Consider the following 21,759-nt stretch of genomic DNA (forward strand, 5'->3'; position numbering starts at 1 on the left):
AGTATACTGCAATAGGGGGAGATGATGCAATTCTTTTCTATTTTTGCATGTGCAGTTTTAAGGATGTTCATACTTTTGATTCACTACATTGTTGCAAACTCCACAAAACTCAGGGGTTATCCCAGGCCATGGAAAAATAATGTAGTGGATATAGATCTCTTCAATTCTACTTTTAATTCAATGTTACATGCTTGACTCACTTATTGTGTTAATCTGGTTATCTATTCTAATATGCCAGTGTTGCATTTGAAAGAATATTTTTTTTTTGTAATAGATATGTAAAACCCAATGAAATAGTGCCCAATTTGAAAATTAAAATAACAGAACACTCGGCTATTTTTGGTGCATACACATATATATTCCTTCAATTGCTTATACTAGTGTTTGTAAATTTATATCCCTTTTTTCTTTTCCCAAAAATGAAAAGAAAGCTGAAATATTCACCAGAGAATTTTATAGCAAGTAGCACATGCCTAAGCTATATGAGCTTTGGAATAAATGCAGTTTTAAGATTAGTACAGTCACAATAGGCTTAAGGTGGTGTACAGCAGCTGGTTTGAGTGTTTTCAGTTGTTGGGTGTTATGTAGTGATCAAGAGATTTTTTTTTTCTTTCACCCTTAACAGGAGAATCGGGAAGGATTTAAGTAACACATTTGCCAAACTGGAAAAGCTTACTATACGTAAGTGTCTTGTTTCTATTTTTTATAATTTTTATTGAATTGATTTGTGCTGTTAATATGTTGTGCATCATCTTCTGTTATTTACTTTTAATTGATTATATTGTGTTTTTTGGGAGAGTGGACCATTTCAGGTCGTACATGCCATTTTATAGCAATTGTGATAGTTAATTTCATAGTTTCCTATGCTAATGCATATTGAAATGTTTCCTAGGCCTCATCAGATTTAAATGTACATTAAATTAACACTTCTAGCACAGTTGATTTCAAAAATATTAATTATCCTTGTGCTGTCATATAATTAAATAGAATAGTTAATAATTAGAATGAAGTGCACCAAAATACATGCATGTAATGAGTTGATCATCATGCATTTAAGTATATTCCATTTTGGGGAAAGTAGGCGACTTTCGCCAACAAATTGAGCCATCAAGAATGAGAACAGTGCAGTCTGTGTGCCTCCAGATGTTTTTTCCCCCCACTGCAAGTAAGAATTGTTAGAGATGCAAGTTGTACATTAATACATAGATTTAATGTAAATTAATTCAGCAGCATTTGCACTTGTTGATGTGTTTACAGTACTTCCTGGGTGTTTGTTTTAAACCAAATTTATTTCTGTCATCTTGTCTAATGCTTCTCATTTTGTGGTGACTGGTTGCAGACATGTTTCCTAAATGTGTTGCAAACCATTAACTATTGTTTGTGTTTTATATACTGTCAAGTACAGTTGTTGCTGCATTTTTCATAAAAAGTATGCATTTGCACAAATCTAGGACAGTAGCTTGAATATTTTCATGTTCAACTGTGCTGTCAAACTTTATATTTAATATTAAAATATTAATATTACAGTATTTTATAGTATGTAAGTTGGGGCTGTCAATTAGGCAAAAAAAAGCATAGAATATTCAATTTCAAAATAAGAAAATATTTTAATATACTCTTACTTCGGTTAACAGTTGTGGATGTTACATGTATGTTTGTCTTTGATTTTTTTTTTTAATGTAATATTATGGTAATGGCTGCAGCACGGCCCACAGCAAGAAAAAACACCCACAGCAAAAACTAAAAACACAGCAGTACTTGGGCAACTGTTATTGTAATATAAGAAACATCAGCACCCTGTTAAAGGGAAGTATCAGCTCTGCCATCTTGTTTACAGTCCACTGCGGATGACTAGACACAGAAGTATAAACTGCTCAGCCTGTTTGACATGAAGTCACAATTGTATCCCTTGCCCCTCTCACTCAACTTTTCCTATAATCTTGTACCTCATAAGGATTTAGGTTTCTTTTCGTGGACTGCCATTTATGGCTCACTATCCTGACAAGGATCAAGACTGATACGGGCTAGTCAAGTTCGTAAGACTATGACAGAGTGAGAACAGCTAATAAAGTAAAAGAGCAGGCAAGAGGCAGGCAGGTAGAAGGCAAATTATTTAATTATTTTGGAGGTGTCCAGTGGGTAGCCACAGGTTACAGTTAATAAAAAAAAAAGCAGAAAATAATACCAGTGGACTCTCCCGGAAGTGCGCAATCATCAAAGCAAACCATTAGTTATTTACAAATCTCTTTTCTTTTGGTGGGAAAATCATTGAGCATGCTTAATGACCTATGAGATTTGTCAACTACTTTAGGTTCCTGAAAATTGATTTTCAATGCATACATTCAAAAAATTGAATTGATGTGAAAAGATTGATAAAAATCAGTATATCGATTTAATTTAGCGGCTTTACTTGTGATAATTTGGAAATTTGAGTGTAATTTATCATGTCTTGCAAGACACTAGCATGGTTTAAAATTACTGGACATAACTCTGTCTACTTCTGTGACAAACGTACCAACATTTGAGGTTTGCTTTACATAGTTCAGTATTCTCCTTTTTGGTGATGTTTCCTGTTTATGGCTTTTGATGTAAGCTAATTGTAATTTTTTACTGCTATAGAAAAGTGTCACTGATTCCACTCTTTGTTAGCATTAGATAATGTATTTAGAGTGCTATAGGAAAATTCATATGGTGAGTGTGGTAAAAGCATCCATTACAGGTTATTTAAATTAATATTTTTTGCTGATTGAAAATCAGTATTAAGGATTTTATATAAGGGCTTCAGTTTTGAGTAAATATCATACCAAGTTTAGGAGTGACTTAATTCAGGTAAAGATACTAAACTGGGTTCTGCAGAGCACTAAAATTCAGCTTCTTCCAACAAAGGCATGTACTCTTTCCTTGTTAAGACATCATAACACAGTATAATTCCTCAACTGTTTGTCAAATTAGGCTTCCTTTTCACGATATTAAGACTTGTTGTGCCATAGATGGCTGTCAAATGTGTTTACAAGCTATAAACGCTAAAGTAGTAATGGTGTCTTTTCTCATTATTTGCCATACCTGTGTATGTACTTGTGTTTTAGTCAGTACATAACTTTCTCTGAAGCCTCTTCACACTCCCCTTTCCTCTTTCTTTTGACAGTTGCCAAAAGGAAGTCTTTGTTCGATGACAAAGCCATCGAAATAGAGGAGCTGACTTACATAATTAAGCAGGTTAGTAAAGACACAGCATAACTTTAAATTCAGGGCAAAAAATAAATGTGTCATCAAATTGTATTAATGTTTTACTGTATTCTTTACATGAAAACTTTGTGTTCCTTTGTTAGTTTGTGTTATTTTTTTATTTTAATCTTCACCTATGTATAGCTCTGAGCCAACCTATTGTATAATATAGTACTGCACAAAAATATATAGAAGTGAATAATACAGTTGCCCCTGCAAATTCACAGATTTGACATTCATAGTTTTGGTTATTTGTGTGTTGGTCCTGAACAGTTAAATGGGAATATTTTTGGAGCGTTCCAAAAAATCACAGGAACTCGCAGCCAAAAATATTTACTGAATATATGCTGAAAATGATTAGTATTACATAAAATCATAATATTTAAATGTTAGTGTTATTTAATATTTCTTAATGTAAATACATATTATAATTTTGTTTAAAAAATCTGTGGCAGCTGCCTTATGGCTTCACTGTTCCCTTAGTTATTTAGTTGGTGCATGCACTCTCTGTCCCTACTGGAAACCCACATAGATCTCCAGCCATTCTTCTTGGCTCTTCTCTCAAGCACTCATTCACTTCTCGATTTCACTTGTCCCAATTTCTTTGTCTTCTTTCTTACCTGTCCTCCAGCCATTCTTCTCGGCTCTTCTCTCAAGCACTCATTCACTTCTCAATTTCACTTGTCCCAATTTCTTTGTCTTCTTTCTTACCTGTTTCTTTTTAACCCATGCAGCCAATCACAGCTGATGCTGTGCACTTGCCATTTCTGCAAATGGCAATCCAACTCATTAAACAATTGATATATTAAACCGAGAAAATATCCCATGACAGCACACCCCAACACAGTTAGGGGGACAAAGGATAACCGTGGTATGTCTTTCATTTCCTAGGAACATCTGAGTACTGGGGTGTTTTCCGAACAAAGATTTTTAGTGAAGCAGTATTTAGTCGTGTGAAATTAAATCAAATGTGAAAAACTGGCTGTGCAAAAATTTGGGTCTCCTTGTAATTTTGCTGATTTGAATGCATGTAACTGCTCAATACTGATTACTTGCAACACCAAATTGGTTGGATTAGCTCGTTAAGCCTTGAACTTCATAGACAGGTGTGTCCAATCATGAGAAAAGGTATTTAAGGTGGTCAATTGCAAGTTGTGCTTCCCTTTGACTCTCCTCTGAAGAGTGACAGCATGGGATCCTCAAAGCAACTCTCAAAAGATCTGAAAACAAAGATTGTTCAGTATCATGTTTTAGGGGAAGGCTACAAAAAGCTATCTCAGAGATTTAAACTGTCAGTTTCAACTGTAAGGAATGTAACCAGGAAATGGAAAGTCACAGGCACAGTTGCTGTTAAACCCAGGTGTGGCAGGCCAAGAAAAATACATGAGCGGCATATGCGCAGGATTGTGAGAATGATTACAAACAACCCACAGATCACCTCCAAAGACCTGCAAGAACATCTTGCTGCAGATGGTGTATCTGTACATCGTTCTACAATTCAGTGCAATTTGCACAAAGAACATCTGCATTGCAGGGTGATGAGAAAGAAGCCCTTTCTGCACTCGCGCTACAAACAGTCGCTTGTTGTATGCAAATGCTCATTTAGACAAGCCAGATTCATTTTGGAACAAAGTGCTTTTGGACAAGCCAGATTCATTTTGGAACAAAGTGCTTTTGGACTGATGAAACAAAACTTTAGTTATTTGGTCATAACAAAAAGCGCTTTGCATGGCAGAAGAACACCGCATTCCAAGAAAAACACCTGCTTCCTACTGTCAAATTTGGTGGAGGTTCCATCATGCTATGGGGCTGTGTGGCTTGTTCAGGGACTGCGGCTCTTGTTAAAGTCAAGGGTCAGATGAATTCAACCCAATATCAACAACTTCTTCAAGATAATGTTCAAGCATCAGTCACGAAGTTGAAGTTACGCAGGGGTTGGATATTCCAACAAGACAATGACCCAAAACACAGTTCAAAATCTACAAAGGCATTCATGCAGAGGGAGAAGTACAATGTTCTGGAATGGCCATCACAGTCCCCTGAATTGAATATCATCGAAAATCTATGGGATGATTTGAAGCAGGCTCTCCATGCAATTTAACTGAACTAGAGAGATTTTGTATGGAAGAATGGTTAAAAATACCTCCATCCAGAATCCAGACACTCGTCAAAGGCTATAGGAGACGTCTAGAGGTTGTTATATTTGCAAAAGGAGGCTCAACTAAGTATTGATGTAATATCTCTGTTGGGTTGCTCAAATTTATGCACCTGTCTAATTTTGTTGTGATGCATATTGCATATTTTCTATTAATCCAGTAAATTTAATGTCACTGCTGAAATACTTCTGATTCCATAAGACATGCCATATGTTAAAATAAAGTTGCTACTTTGAAAGCTCAGCTAATGATGAACAAAAATCCAAAGAATTAAGAGGGGTTCCCAAACTTTTTCATATGACTGTATGAAGTTTTTACATTTGTGAGGGTCTTCTGCCACTTACCTTACCCTTGTGGATGTGAAAGGATTACCTGTATATCTGAATTTGGATTTTTTTGTCTTGCATTAACAATCCGGGAGTAAATGTACCGTATTAAAATTCAAGTTTATTGTGTGTACACAGGACAGACTACCATAGTCTAGTGACATAATGCAAACAGACCTTGGACTGGGGCAAAGGTTAATTTTCTAACACAACAATGGTCCTAATCACAAAGAAAAGACAATACAAGAGTGGTTTAGGGAGTCCCGTGGGTTTGTCATCGAGTGGCCTAACTAGAGCCAGACAATACCCAGTAGAGCATCTCTAGAGACACTGTACTTGTCCACTGATGGTCTCCATCTAGCCTGACAGATCTTGACAGGACCTGCAGAGATGAATGGTAGAAATTACCCAATCCAGGTTTGTGACGCCTGTTGCATCCTGTCCATGAAGACTTCAGGCTTCAATTGCTTCCAAAAGAACTTTGACTGAGTACTGAATAAAGACTCTGAATACTTGTGTCAATGTGATATTTCTCTTTTTTAATACATAATACAATTTTGAGGTGTTAGGTGTTGCTTGATGATAGAAAAAAACTAAGTGATTTTTAACATTAAGATGTAATATAAAAATGTGAAAAATGATGGAATCTGAATACTTCCCAAATGCATTTTATATATTGCTATTATAAAAGCAAAGCACCTTCACCTCCCTCTTCCAAAGGGGACACAGACTTGAATATGTGATGTTATTTTTCTCATCTTTCTAGCTCTTTCACAGTGCAAAGAATGATTACTTGCTCTCTAACTGTCGTCTTATCTAGGGAGTATACAACCTAAAGGAATACCTTTTGAGAACCAGAGAGGCTTTAGTTGAAGGCAGAGTTCACTTGTCTCTCTCCAGTGGATCTGCTAAATAAATAAATAGCCATTTGCAGAGTGACTGCTTCAGTTATTTAAAAGAAATCCACTACAGCATCCACCTGGCTGTTGCTATGTCTGTTCGGTGGTTTTAAAATTTCATCTTAATTATGTAATGCCATATTTTTATTAGCAATATTATGTTTTCCTTGCAGGACATCAACAGTCTGAACAAACAGATTGCTCAGCTGCAGGAATTTGTGAAAGCTCGGGGTAACCAGAATGGAAGACACTTACAAACACATTCCAATACAATTGTCGTTTCATTACAGGTACCTTTCCAGTTTTAGTTTTAACTATTTTTGTAATGTGCTATCTTGTTGTTTAAAGTCTATTTTGGCAGGATATGGTGTAAATAACATCCATTTCTATATAGTAGCTGCTGAAGATGACTGTTACCACTTCCAGTTTCCAGTCAGGCAATGTGGTATGATAGAAAGATCTGAAGTTTGAAACCATAAATTGCAAGCTAGGTTTCTGCCTCTAAGTCACTGTGCAAGCAAATTCTTTTGTGTTCCAGTTATTTAAAAAAAAATTAAAAAGTGACCAGTTGTTCAATGTAGTTTTAACTTGTAGAACACCCTTACATATTGTTGATTAATGACTGCAGTATTTACTGTAAAGTTTGTTTTGTTCCCACACTCCATGGGCTAAATGAGCATGCCAGACCGAACACCGGCGCTGTCTCAAAGATACAGAAATTTGGGATTACATCCTAACACCATCACTATCTTTGTGGCGCTTGCATGTTTTCCCTGTCTGTGTGTATGGGATTTCTCAAGGTAGTTCCAGTTTCTGGCTAGCATACTTTATGTTGATTGATACCCAGAGTCCATTACTACCAATATGAACTGCCATTGACCTTTTTCTGCATTTTTTGTCACATTTCAAACTGCTGTAAACTTCACATGAATACAATTTGAATTGGAAGCTCCCATTTTGACAATTTGGAGGAAACAGTGCTACCCAAATTAAACAACTTGTGAGATAACATTGACATCCCACTAGAGGTATGAATTGGTACCTCAGTACTGTGGGACACTTTGGATGCAGCATTAAAGTAATTTGCATTGGATCTTATCACTGTCATGCATGGGCAATCATTTTTGTGATTTTGGAACAAATATGGTATAACAAGTTTCCTGTAATACAGTAATCCCTCCTCCATCGCGGGGGTTGCGTCCCAGAGCCACCCGCGAAATAAGAAAATCCGCAAAGTAGAAACCATATGTTTATATGGTTATTTTTATATTGTCATGCTTGGGTCACAGATTTGCGCAGAAACACAGGAGGTTGTAGAGAGACAGGAACGTTATTCAAACACTGCAAACAAACATTTGTCTCTTTTTCAAAAGTTTAAACTGTGCTCCATGACAAGACAGAGATGACAGTTCTGTCTCACAATTAAAAGAATGCAAACATATCTTCCTCTTCAAAGGAGTGTACGTCAGGAGCACAGACTGTCAGAAAGAGAGAGGAAAGCAAACAAATCAATAGGGCTGTTTGGCTTTTAAGTATGCTAAGCACCGCCGGTACAAAACTGTTGAAGGCGGCAGCTCACACCCCCTCCATCAGGAGCAGGGAGAGAGAGAGACGGAGACAGAGAAAAACAAACAGTCAAAAATCAATACGTGCCCTTCGAGCTTTTAAGTATGCGAAGCACCGTGCAGCATGTCGCTTCAGGAAGCAGCTGCACAGAAGGTAGCAACGTGAAGATAATCTTTCAGCATTTTTAGACGAGCATCCGTATTGTCTAGGTGTGCGAACAGCCCCCCTGCTCACACCCCCTACGTCAGGATCAGATAAAGTCAGCGCGAGAGAGAGAGAAAGAAAGTAAGTTGGGTAGCTTCTCAGCCATCTGCCAATAGCGTCCCTTGTATGAAATCAACTGGGCAAACCAACTGAGGAAGCATGTACCAGAAATTAAAAGACCCATTGTCCTCAGAAATCCGCGAACCAGCAAAAAATTCGCGATATATATTTAAATATGCTTACATATAAAATCCGCGATAGAGTGAAGCCGCGAAAGGCGAAGCGCGATATAGCGAGGGATCACTGTATTTAATAAAACTCCTGCAAAAAATCTTGTAATTGAATTTAAACAGAAACCACTCCTTTATTAAAAAAAAAAAATCTTTCTTGTTTGAATGTAAGCATGCTTGAATATGAATACCTGTTACTCAAAGCACATTGAGAAAATGTAGCCAGAAGATGTACAAAGGGCAATAAAAATGGACCAGTATTATCCAGTGAGAAAAGAAAACTGAGATCAGACATTTTGGAATTGCTTTTTACTAGCTTTTCATTCAGTTGGAAAGAAGGTGAACTAACTGACCTATGGTAAACGTACCACAAGTTTAAACTACAGAGGACAAAAATAATTTTGATATGACATGTTTAATGCTCCCAAGCAAACAAAACCGTGCTTTGGAGAAAAGCAAGATTTCCTCCCTGCTAGAAGTAAAAAGGTAGGGTAAAATGTATTGAACTTTTCTGTCAAGGCATTCATCCCTTTGGTTTGTAGTTAGTAAAGGCTTTGTGGAGATTGTGGGAACTCTAGCTTTTAATCAGCCTTATAAAATGAGGAAATAAATATATCAACCAGAAATGGCATTTAAGTCTGTGTATTGAATGTGGAGTATTGCAGTATCAGTTTCTCTTTTTTCTTTAGAATGAGAGCAAACTAAAACACATTAGGTAAGATCTACTTGTTTTTGGAAGTGTACTAAGTAGCAACTCAACAGCAACCTTGCTTTTCTTTAAAATGCTGACTTAAAGTTCACATGTAAGACAATGAAGTAGAAAGGTAAAATGTCACAAGTGCTAACTACAATTTTTCACAGCTTGTGAACACAGTATTAGAACAAAGTAATCGAATTGCACCAAAGTAATTGGTCCACTGCTTCTTGCGTAAGAATGTTTTTACCTTACCACACTGTCTTCTACAGATAGTAGAGTGTGGGTTTGTTCCTGCAACCCACAGACTGTTGAGAATTTAGGCATTTTTTGTTATTCCCCTCCCATCTCTCATTAGTACAGTTGGAATGAAAAATACCTTTATTAGAAGACACTGAGGCATATAGTACTGTTAAAGTAGATGATACCATAATATTGAATGTATATTAGCTGTCAAGGATTTTTTTTCCCTTTGATACTGTGACATTAAACAGGTAAAATAGCAGTTGCAGCAATATATTACTAGGTTTCATGTGTTTTGAAATATGACATACATGTATAAAATTAAAAATTCCTGACCCATTAGTATAACACAATACTATGTTTTCAATTTTCCTTTTTCAGTCCAAATTGGCATCAATGTCAAATGATTTTAAGTCTGTACTTGAAGTCCGCACAGAGGTAAGATTCTGAGTTTCATTTTGTTATTTCCAAGATATTACTCCCACATAATCATTAAAAAGTGGAAAAATTCCATTTAAGGTCTGTTCTCTATGGTAACTTTTTTGTCTTTATTTTAGAATCTCAAGCAACAGAGAAGCAGAAGAGAACATTTCTCCCAGCTACCAGTTTCAGGGTCACCTTTGCATGCGAATAATTTTGGTAATCAAAATTATTTATTTTCTCTTCTTCTTTTTTTTTTTTTTTTTTTTTTTTAATCTTTTTACTGCTTTAATGACTTGTACTTTGCAATATTTCGTGATTAAGATGGCATTGTCATTATTGGTGGATTCTATGTAATAATCAACAGAAAACCTAGAATTTATTTGTTTTGGTAAGGCCAGCAGCATACTACACAACTTTCCCTTGGAGTGCATGTCAGACTTAACAACTGAAGTTCCAGGATTTCATCACCTTAAGGATATTTGATCACATAGCTAGGAATCATAGGGGATGATGCTGCCTCATGATTTCTGTGGTAGAAATTAACATTGTAATTAAAGAAAGAAACAGGACAAATTAGTAATCAGGCAGGAGAAAAGCTGTTTATTGTATCTTTCAATTACTCCTCGACACAATGCCTTAAAGGGAGCATTCTTCAAAAGCAGTCTGTTACAGCATGGTCGGAATGATCAGAGAAACAAAGAATAGAGAGTTCATTTTATAAAGTATTGAAATTACATACATTGTAATATATCAGTGCATACATTTTACTGTGGTTGGTTTACACCCAAATTACTTTTATTTTATGTAAGTCTATTATATTATATTCTGTTTATTCTTCCACATTTCACAGTGCAGTTTCACATTTCCAAATTATTGTGAGCTCCTGCTTTTTGACATCATTTTGACAAATGATATGCTGCCTGTCCACACTGCTGGTTATACAGGTGTTTTCCATATTTGGTTAATTTAGTCTCCATCCATCTTTTTCCATTTTCCATTTTGGTACAACAAACATGAGACATTGAACCAGCAAACCTATCTTCTTTTTTTGTGTTCCAAAATACTTGTTTTACTTTTTCCTGGCAGCCACATGTTATATGTAATATTTCCAGCTGCCAGTATGACTTAAGCCAAAATCAACCCACCTTGATTTTTCCATCTGTCATCAAAGATATTACTTTGACTGCATCGCTAGAGAATTTGCACTACATGACTGGGGCATGTGATCATGTGCTGTACTTGGCCTGCTAAGATTATGTGACATGAAGACTATGACTGAAAATCGTGTAGTGCAACCGGGGATTTAGTAATCCTTCTTCCTGAAACACTTAAGGTGTCAGATATAAATACTGGATTTAAAGTGTACATGATATCTAAATTAGAGCATCTTGTGCATAGTACAGTTCCCAAAAAAAATAGGTATTTCGTAGCCAATTATTCATGAAGTGACCTGTCGATGGGACACCACCATATTTCAAAGTTGTTTGTGTAATTTGCAATAAAGTCACTCAAAAGCAATATTGGTGTCTTTACATACCCAAGGGTATTTTCTTTCAAATAAATTACAGGTCCATCTTTTTCTCTGAAAATGGGAATAACTGTAGATGTGAGTGGTGTTTTGAGACAATGGAACTGGAAATTCTCTGATCTGGATGGGTAAAAGCTGACACACAAACGCTGGTGAATCTGCCTTCTTTGTATCTCACCGTTATTTGAATTTTTTTTTAATTCAGTTTTATTGAGTGTTCCTGCTCACGCTGAATTAGTATGCACCTTATGGTCCATGATGTAAAAAACGGAGACATAGATATATATGATATTTGGAATTATTCATTCTATGACCTAGTACCAATAAGAAAACATCGTCTTACTGATGCAATATTATTTGAAAATGAACAGCGTCAGATCAGCTGTAAATATATGGCATTTCAAAAAGTTAGCTTTTTTTCTGTTTTATTCTCTCAGTCATGTTCATGCTCTCCCTTGCACCCATCCTACCCCCCTTCTGATCTGACTCTAACAAACAGCAGCAGTATAAATTCACACCAGATCTGATGCTGTTCGTTTTCAAATGAAATTTTCATTAGTGAGACGATGTTTTCTTATTGGTACAATTCAGGTCATAAAATGATTTCTTTCAAAATGTCACATATACTTCTTTTTTGCCCGGTGCTGCGTTGACATCGTGCACCAGAAGGCGTGAGCTTATTCAGCACAAGCAGGAGCACGCAGGTGGCCGGTTGCTTGTGCTATAACATGCTTGACTTGGCAGCGATCAACACACATGTAGTGTGCAAGGTATGCATGGGGGCCACTGAGAAAAGAAGAGTGTTCATGGCTCACCTTGCAGAGGAGCAAGAAAAGGCAATGGATAAAGCAAAAGAGGATGCAACATCGACAAGCTTCTGTTCCAAGACCGCTGCTTCCCCCAGCCTCTTCAGTGTAATAGTAACCACAGCACAGAGAGAAGTGTGTACATTGTAACAGGTACACATGTCGTAAACGTAGAAAGGACGGTTCTTGGGTGTGTGGGAACTGTTAACATTTGAATCTGATGATATAGCGCGGAACTGACCTATCTGTACTATTCTTTCCTCTGCATGTCCTGGAGTACAAAAGAAACTCCCCCATGCACCCAAAAGTGGACACTGGCAAGATCGGAAAAAAAAAAAAAAACACCGTCACTGATTACAAGCGCAAGAAGGAGTGTGAATGAATATGAATAATGTTGCATCAGTGCCATAATGTTTTCCGAAATGTGCTATACAGGTCATAAAATGAGTTATTCCAAATATTGTATATACCTATGTCTCTGTTTTTTTTGTCAGTGCAGCGTTGACATCATGGACCATAAGGTGCATACTAATTCAGCGTGAGCAGAAACACTCAATAAAACTGAATTTAAAAAAAAAATGAAAGTGACGGTGAGATATGAAGAAGGCAGATTCACCAGCGTTTGTGTGTCAGCTTTTATCCCTCCCGATCAGAGAATTTCCATTGTCTCAAAACACCACTCACATCTACAGTTATTCCCAGTTTCAGATAAAAAGTAACCGCATTAGATCTGGGGTGGGGGATGGGTGTTGTATCGTGATCGTGACTGAGAGAAAAAAAGTGAAAAAAAATGCTAATTTTTACAAGTACTATAAAATTTACACTGGCTGTTTCAGACAAAAAAATCAAATGTATGTTTTTATTGTATAATATTAACAATAAGAGCAGCTCATTACTCTAAACTGTAAATTTGCCATGGAGATGGTTTCTAACTCACGACCTCCGGATTATAAGTCGGCAGTTCTAACAACAGCACCACGGGAGCTGTTGTATGGTACTTGCACCTTTTGTGAAAGTGTTTGTTTGATATTTGGCCATTACCCTTCACACAGTATACAGTTCATGTCTACATTTTGTTATTTATTACTAAAACATGAAAAACGTGTCTGTTTTTACGATGTGTTTACATAGATTGTTGTAGACCCAAAACACACATCAAATTATTTCCCATTACAATTCTGGGTAGCTCACTCCCAGATAATCAATCAAGGCAGGAACTGGGAGAACTTCTTGCCCGTTCTGAGGCAGTGGGGGGTTTGGTATAGCAGGCTGCTTGCTGCTTGGGCTTGAGCTTATCGACACATCTAGAAGACAAAAGACGCTGATGGAGTGGTGCGAAGGGATTTAAGGTGGGCCGGATTTACGAGTTTTTTCGTAGGCTGTGGTAATCCTAGTGTTAAGGCATAATAGGTTAAGATTAGATGTCAAAGGCTGTGTTCACATTTCCAGGCTGAATCAACTTAAATACATTTTTTTTGCCATAATATGGCACAGATCTGATGTTTTCAAGGCTGTGTGAATACAGAAAGCTGAACTTTTCAAATCAGATTTGAGTCACTTTCATATCTGGTCTTAGATTGGGTACATATATCTGATTTGTGGCCATGTGATATGAATGAGAACAGTCAGGTTAGAATTAATGTGTTTTATATTTTTTTGTTTATTTATTTTTTGCCTATACGCATTGGCTGAACAACAGCACTGTCAAATAACAATGGAGGGGAACTTCAGCTGTGTCAACAGTGACGGTCCTACCATTACTAACTCCTTTCTCATACCCACACATCTTTGTTCTGCAGTGCAAGCGATAGCTGACAAAACAGCAAAAGCTAGCCATCTTGCTTTTTTGCTTTCTCTACTTAATCATGTACAGCTGGCGAACATTTTGAGCAAAATGTGATATACAGTATATACTAGCTACTACCACATTCATTCTGCAGATTTAATGCCATGAATCGTCTCATAAATACGACATTTTTTGTTATTGGTGATGCAGATGACAGATGCACATGTGTGCCATTTTGGAGGACACATTTTAGTTGGATACAGGTCACTTTTACTTATGATAGGCAAATCCGAGCTGAGAAAAAAATCATAATTGAGCAATGAGGCTTGTAATGTGAACGTAGTCTTTGTATTTGTTTTTCCTTGTGCTTTTTGTCCCATTTAGATTTTCTTCACATTTTTATAATTAACTAGTCATTAAGCCCGTTACAATAACGGGCGCTAGAACAGTAGTGCATAAACATTAGTAGGAACAGTCTATATTAAATGGCAAGAGACCTTGACCTCATTCTGTTTGTTGGTCGTATTTTTCTTTGTCTTTCAGCCTTTCTTTTGTTGATGTTTACTTGCTGAGCTGACCGTTCTTCGTGGGCTGGCGCCGTGTATTGTGTGTCTTTAATTTTCTGTGACAGTAATACAGGTACTGTCTTGTACGTCTGTAATATACCTTTAATTTTCTCTGGCAGTAATACAGGCATGCGCATCGGTAATATGCCTTTAATTTTTTCTGACAGTAATACTGGTTTGTATGTGGCTGTAATATGCGTCACTGTATTGTGTACCTTTAATTTCCTCTCGCAGTAATACTGGTTTGTATTTCTGTAAAATGCCTATAACTTTCTCTGACAGTAATATCGCGCATCGCACCGTGTCCCGCGCATGCGCACTTCATCAGAAGACACACACACACGGACACCTGGACGCACACAGGGATTTTATTAAAGAGGATACTTTGTTAATAATACTGCCCATACTTTTCCAACCTAACGATTTAGACCAAACTAAGTAATCTGTTAAAATTACATTTCTGTTTTCAGACTCTTTAATTGCTTAATCACTCATAAATTGTATCATGCTTCAGTTTTACATACAAATTGCTTCTGACTGCGGTTTTGTTTTATTATGAAAAATGTGAGGTTAGGACTGAAGATTTACCTGATGTTTTCTATATTTTCCCTTATAGGCAACTCTGTTCTGATGCAGGATGAATCTCGACGATCAGGTGATGTTTCTATAAACATGGACTCCAAAGTTAGTCAGCAGTTGCAGCTTATAGACGAACAGGTTAGTAATGTAACATCTTTGTCGCTCATTTCATATTGGATCATTAACCAGATTTTTGTCAGTTGCAGTTATACTTGTTGAGTTATGCATGTTATAATGACGGGCAAAACAAATGTTACAGTTACAAAACAATAAGTTAAACTGCTTGCTTTGGCTCTAAGAATGAAAAGGTTTTGGAATTGCATTTCCATTAACTTTAACTCTTTACTCTTCACTGTCTTTCGAGCAATAATATGTAATATGGAAAAATAATAAAAGTAAAAAAATTCCTAATACTAGTGTAATTTTGGTCCTTGTTTTATTCATTTTTATTAATACATAAAAAAAAGAATATCAGTTTTCTTTCTGCCTCAAATTATTTGAGGTAAATGATCACATTTCCATATAATTTATTTTTTTGCAGTTTACAGTAACAGTATATCCAGAGTTTATTATATTTAATTGGCAGACAGTTTTATTCAATGCAGCTTAGAAATCCGAGTTGTACATTGAAAGACATTCATGGGAGATTCCATACAAACAAATAAATATATGTAGTTTTTTCCCTAAAAATACAAAAGCATAAACTAATAAAGAAACAAACTAGTTTCTTCCCCCTATAGTGGAGGTAGATTTGAAACAGCAAAGTCAAAAATATTTGTGATTCTAATCGTGCATTGTAAAATGCTTTATTATGATGTAATTTTTTAAAAGCTATTAATGTATGCAGTTGTTAATGTTGAGACTGATAATTTAATTTGTTAAAAATATTTTTTTTTTATTACTAAAATTATTTTATTGCTATTACAGTAATCCCTCACTTATCGCGGGGGTTATGTTCCAGAGCCCCCCGCGATAGGTGAAAATCCGCGAAGTAGCGACCTATATTTATTTTATTATTTATACATATTTTAAGGCTTTATAAACCCTTCCCACACTCTTATAAACCTTTCTCACTCTCTTGTTAACCTTTCCCACACTCTTATAAACACTTCCTATGCTCTTAAACACTTTCTACATTCTTAAACACCGCAGACCAACACTGCACACTGCACGCAGCGATCAGACGTCAATGTGTCTGCACTCGCTTTGTGAAGGGGGGCAGCTGAACTCAGGCTGAGCAGAAATGGACTTTGTGCTGCTTCTGCCAAAATGCCTGCTTGTCGCTCTGCGCGTTCGGAAGGAGGAGGAGTGTGTGTGTGGTTTTGTGAGGGCTGAACGCACGTTCGCTCAAACCCCCCTCCCCGGAGGCGCAGTTTGCATTGTCAAGGGGGTGGGGAGCTGAATGAACGCTAAGGAGAAGTGGACTTTGTGCTGGCTTTGTGCTGCTTGTCGCTCTGCCTGTCAATAATTTAAAAGCCTGTACATCACCAATTTTCCTGTCTCACTGTCTTGTCTTGCGTGAAGTTAAAATGTTTTATAATAGTGAGATGTTACTCATATCCTTAGCCCGACATCCACATATCATATGTGTTAACAAAGTGTGTTTTATAAGTTTACATGTGTTTAAAGCATGTGGGATGGGTATTTTAAGGCTTAAACTATAAAAATGTTTATTTATATGGTCTTTCTATATCGCGGATTTTCTCCTGTTGCTGATGGGTCTGGAACATAACTTCCGTGATAGGCGGGCAATCACTTGTATTTAAAAACCCGCGAAGTCGTGAATCCGCGAAAAGTGAACCGCGAAGTAGCGAGGGATTACTGTATATTTTATTGTAACGAAGACTTACTTAAACGGTGGTATATAATGTAGCAGCAAACATCTTGATTTCAAATGATATTTGTAATTTACGTTTCATTTAGGATTGTATTTCTGCTGCCAAGATATCTCAAATCCTGAAACATTTTTGTGGCAGTTTTAATGGTATCTTATAGGTTATCTTGTAATTTCATTAAAAACACTGTATTTGATGTTTAGACACATGTTGTGGCCACATTTTAATAGCTTTGAATTTATTTGTGGTATTTTATTTTCATCATATCTCAACCTTTGCATTCTTTGAATTCTGGTGTGTTTCCTTTTAGGACTCGTACATTCAAAGCAGAGCTGACACCATGCAAAACATAGAGTCAACAATTGTGGAGCTCGGGTCTATATTCCAGCAGCTTGCTCATATGGTTAAAGAACAAGAGGAGACTGTTCAAAGGTATGGTTTAAGTGATTTGTTTTGGGCTTAGAAGATACTTTCTATTTTGTAGGAAGGCTTGACTTGGTGCTAAGCAAGTGACAGAGGATTTCAGTATAAGCAACCTGTTAAACTGCATGTCAGGTAAAAGGTTTCATATCAGTTTGAATTCAACCCATGTATAATCTAATTATTGAATTCAGTTTGTTTGAGGTTCATGTTACAGTACTTTACATCACTTTTACAGTGTTTGCATACAAAATACCTGATGCACATGGAGAGACTGTTAAGATTTCAATTTAGTACTCTCACAGTAAATAATTGGGTTTGTGAAGTGCTTCAGTGGTACACCTCAAGTCACAGTTGCCTCAAATCTTCTTGGACCAGAGGGTTAATTTCACTATTTATCTGGACCATACAGTGTCCGATGGGGAGGGGGTGTGTGGTATCGTGAACGTGACTGAGAGAATAAAACAATTAAAAAAAAAAAAAATAAAAAAAAACAAAGCTAACCTTTACAAGCATCATACATTTACACCAGCTGTTACAGACTGAAATCAAATGTATGATTTTATTCTAAAATAGTAAGAATAAGAGCGGCGCACTTCTCAAAACGGACTCGTCCGGGATCGAACCCTTGAAGTTTTGATTACCAGTCAACAGTTGATACCGTTGCGTCACCGAAGCAGTCGCAGCAAACCCTTGTCAATGTCGCACCCTAACGCGGGTTCTTTTTCTGCAGTTATATTCTTGAATAGAAGCGCACTTCTTCTGTTAATATTTGTACCTTTTGTGAAAGTGTTTTTGATATTTGGACTTTAGGCTACCCACATTAACCACTTCATGTCTACATTTTGTCAATTATTACTAAAACATGAAAAACATTTGTTTTAATAATGTGTTTACTGTACATAGATTGTTGTAGACACAGAACACACATGAAATGCATGTGTTCCAAATAACGATATAATATTTATAAAAGGTGTCATTTTGCTTGAGTTCTCACTCTATACAACTCTAAGCAACTGACACGCAGGTAAACAGACTTGAGCTGAGAAAACTGTGCGGAGGTGGGGGATGTGATAGCAGGCTGCTTGCTGCTTATCGACACATTTACAGGACAAAAGATGCTGATGGAGAGGTGCGAAGCGATTTAAGGTGGGACGGATCTATGAGTTTTTTTGTAGGCTCTGGTAATTCTAGTGTTAAGAAGCATTTCCAAGTACTTAAAATTGAAATAAATTTTTATCAGGGCTTTGCCCGAGTTCACATTCGTCTTCCTTTAAAACAGAGCAAACACATTTTTCATTTTGTGTTTTCTCAGGATTGATGCCAATGTGGAGGATGCTCAACTGAATGTGGAAGCAGCTCACTCAGAAATCCTTAAATACTTTCAGTCAGTTACCTCAAATCGCTGGCTAATGGTGAAGATCTTCTTCATTCTCATCATTTTCTTCATTGTCTTTGTAGTCTTTCTGGCTTAAGCAAGGTATAACATTCACACAGGAGGCCAGTGTCCCACTGCACTCACAGCTGTGCCTTACTGCAGTGATACCAACAAATGAAATGCACATTTTATTGGCAAGTTCCATTTTTGTGAGGATTCTTGGTAAATATTTTGCTTTTCATGTGCACAGTGAAGCGGTGTCTAAATTTAGCACTTGACTGTTTTTAGGGAAATATTGTACCAACAAGACACTGCCTGAAGAAATCGTGGTGTCATTCTTACAGGAATCCTTCAAAGTGAGGCCCAAACATGAGCCAATTAAAACTGAATTTCCAAGCTGCTATTGTACAGTATGGTGTAGTCCTGGGAGGAGTCTAAAGCAGTATGTTCAGATCCTCCATTTCCCTGCACACCAGTCTGATCACTCGGTGCACTTTCTGTCCCTGTTTGAAAGTACATTATTAAAGAACGCTAGCAAGTGTACGTAAATCTGTGAAGTTAAATCTTAACCTGTGAAGAGACAGGTAGAGTGGGGAAAAACTGGTTTTAAAACTCAACTTCTTTCAGCGACATGGATCAGTGTTTACCCAATAAAAAGAGAAGTCGGCACAAGAAAATTACTTCAGACAACACTTTGACCTGGCAGTCCTCTGCTCCTCCACATTTATTCCGGAGTAAATGAATTAGGCTCTTTTTTTCTGATTTGGGTGGAATGGTAAAATTTTCCATTTCAACATCCAACACAGTGCTTGGAATGTTTTTGCAGTTATATTTATTACTTTGTATCACTTCACATTTATTTTGGAAGTTTTGTATTGTATCTTGGAAGGTGCTGAGATTCATTGTTTGATTTGGACTACTAGCAAAAGTGGACATGGGGTGAAAGCAAGCAAGCAAGTGTCCTCTTCAGTCTTCTTCTGTTCCCTGTTTCTAATGTATTTAATTAACTAGCCTTTCAAAATGGGAGTAAAGAACATGTAACTTATGTGCAATATATATATATATATATATATTCAGAGAAAGAGAGAAATGTTTTGACATATGGATACATTTCTGTCAGAATCATTTTGATTTCTGCATTTTTCTACTTTCTTAAAACAAAATTAAAAAATGCCAGTTTACTACTTTTTTGATAAAATTAGTGATGGACATTAAAATATAAAGAAACATTCCACCACTTCATCCTTTTGACTGGAAGGGGTTAAGTTAGAAATGAAAATTGAGTAGATCTGTTTTTTGTTTTGATTCTGTTTTTATTGTAAGTATATAGAATATTTTTAATTTGCATACCACGGGGGGGGGGGGGGGGTTGGTTTATGAATTAAATGACCATGTTAACTAAATTTGATCACTCAATGTACAGCTATATTGAAAGACCGTTTCTGTTAATATTTTTCATTTTTCTCCATTGTCTATGTTTTTTTTTCTTTTTTTTTGTCCTGAAGCTCTTGCCAATCCTTTTTTTTTTTTTTCGATCAAGTTAATGCTTCAACCACAAGAAACGTTTCTAACGTTTGGTATCTACTGACATTTTCTGAGTGGGTGTCTCCTAGATGCCAAGGCTGATTCTCTAATACTTCTCCATTTCTGAGATACACCGGTGCCGATTGCTATCCTACGTGATTTTGTTTTCCTTTGCAGTTACAATAAATTATACAAGAGTCACCAAAATAAGGAAGAAAGGGGACAAATCTTTGGTTGACTATTTTTTAATCACTAAATCTTTCAGTAAGCCTACATTTGCTTTTTTTTTTTCATGGCAGCAGTCCATTGATATCTTCAAGCTTGAAATGTTAAGTTTGAATCTTCTAACATTTATATAAAATTTTATGAGATTTGTACATATGTCTTCCTTGGTGAATGCATCTGTTGAAAAAAGAAAAAAAAAATCGCATTGTATATAATGTGTATATATGTCTGTATAGAAAAAGAAAGCCTGCAGCTTGCTTTCTTTTACCAAATGGAGCTGAAATGTGTTCCACTCTTTGATTGCCTCAGAAATGGACTTCTGCATTAACTGTGATTAGATAAGTGCACCTTTCTGTGTGACCTGCAGGTGGCAGTCCTGCCACAGCTGGGATGAAACATGATTGGCGTTCACTTTTTGTATTGTTGTAGAGCATATGCTTGACCAAAAAAAAGACAGATGACAGATTACTGTAACAGTGTATACAGTTGTGCATTTTGTATATTAATAAATATAATATACAAGTCAAGTTATTGTGATGGATAACTTAAGTAACAGAATCTGATAGTCTTCATTTTGTTTTAATGTTCTTATAAAAAGTATATTATGTAGGGACATTATTGGTATAGAGGGCCATTATTGTCATTTTAGTGAGGCTATAAAATTAATATCAAAGACCTAATAGATGAAAGCTGGTTTATAGCTATTGCTACTTTACTCCACAGAAATGTATCATTTTTAATAACCTCAAACCCTTAAAGAAATGCTCTGTCCCAAGCCTTTATATATATATATATATATATATATATATATATATATATATATATATATATATATATATATATATATATATAAAAATAAATGTTATTTGCCTAGTTTGGTTCCTAGTGATGCCTGAAGAATTTTAAACTCGTGTCCTCATGCAGAACGGAGCTATCAAAGTTTATGCTTTAATGTAAGTGGAGAGTGACCAATGCCAAACAACAGCAAACCGTATGAAAACGTCCATGAAAAAACACCCTGTTAGTCATGTTGCATAATCCATGTCCAGTCATCCAGTCATATACTCAAAACAAGCACAAATTAATGCATTTATGCATAAATATTGTTAAATTGATTCCTGTGGTTAAACAAAAGTAACTCTCAAT

At 36.3% G+C, this 21,759-nt stretch overlaps 1 protein-coding gene across 3 annotated transcripts in view; it reads left to right on the forward strand.

The window, feature by feature from the left end:
* The window catches only part of stx5a (syntaxin 5A), a 36,678-nt gene extending 15,538 nt beyond the window's left edge, over window positions 1-21,140 (forward strand). For all 3 annotated transcript variants that reach the window (XM_028804438.2, XM_028804444.2, XM_051930582.1), the window contains exons 4-11: window positions 626-681; window positions 3,146-3,216; window positions 6,780-6,896; window positions 9,925-9,981; window positions 10,101-10,182; window positions 15,269-15,369; window positions 17,377-17,498; window positions 18,802-21,140. In XM_028804438.2, coding sequence (XP_028660271.1) covers window positions 626-681; window positions 3,146-3,216; window positions 6,780-6,896; window positions 9,925-9,981; window positions 10,101-10,182; window positions 15,269-15,369; window positions 17,377-17,498; window positions 18,802-18,961 — 766 coding nt within the window. In that variant the 3' untranslated portion in view covers window positions 18,962-21,140. The remainder of the gene's footprint in view (window positions 1-625; window positions 682-3,145; window positions 3,217-6,779; window positions 6,897-9,924; window positions 9,982-10,100; window positions 10,183-15,268; window positions 15,370-17,376; window positions 17,499-18,801) is intronic.
* Window positions 21,141-21,759: the final 619 nt, after the last annotated feature.

This window comes from Erpetoichthys calabaricus, chromosome 1 (genome assembly GCF_900747795.2).
Source record: "Erpetoichthys calabaricus chromosome 1, fErpCal1.3, whole genome shotgun sequence".
NCBI lineage: Eukaryota > Metazoa > Chordata > Cladistia > Polypteriformes > Polypteridae > Erpetoichthys > Erpetoichthys calabaricus.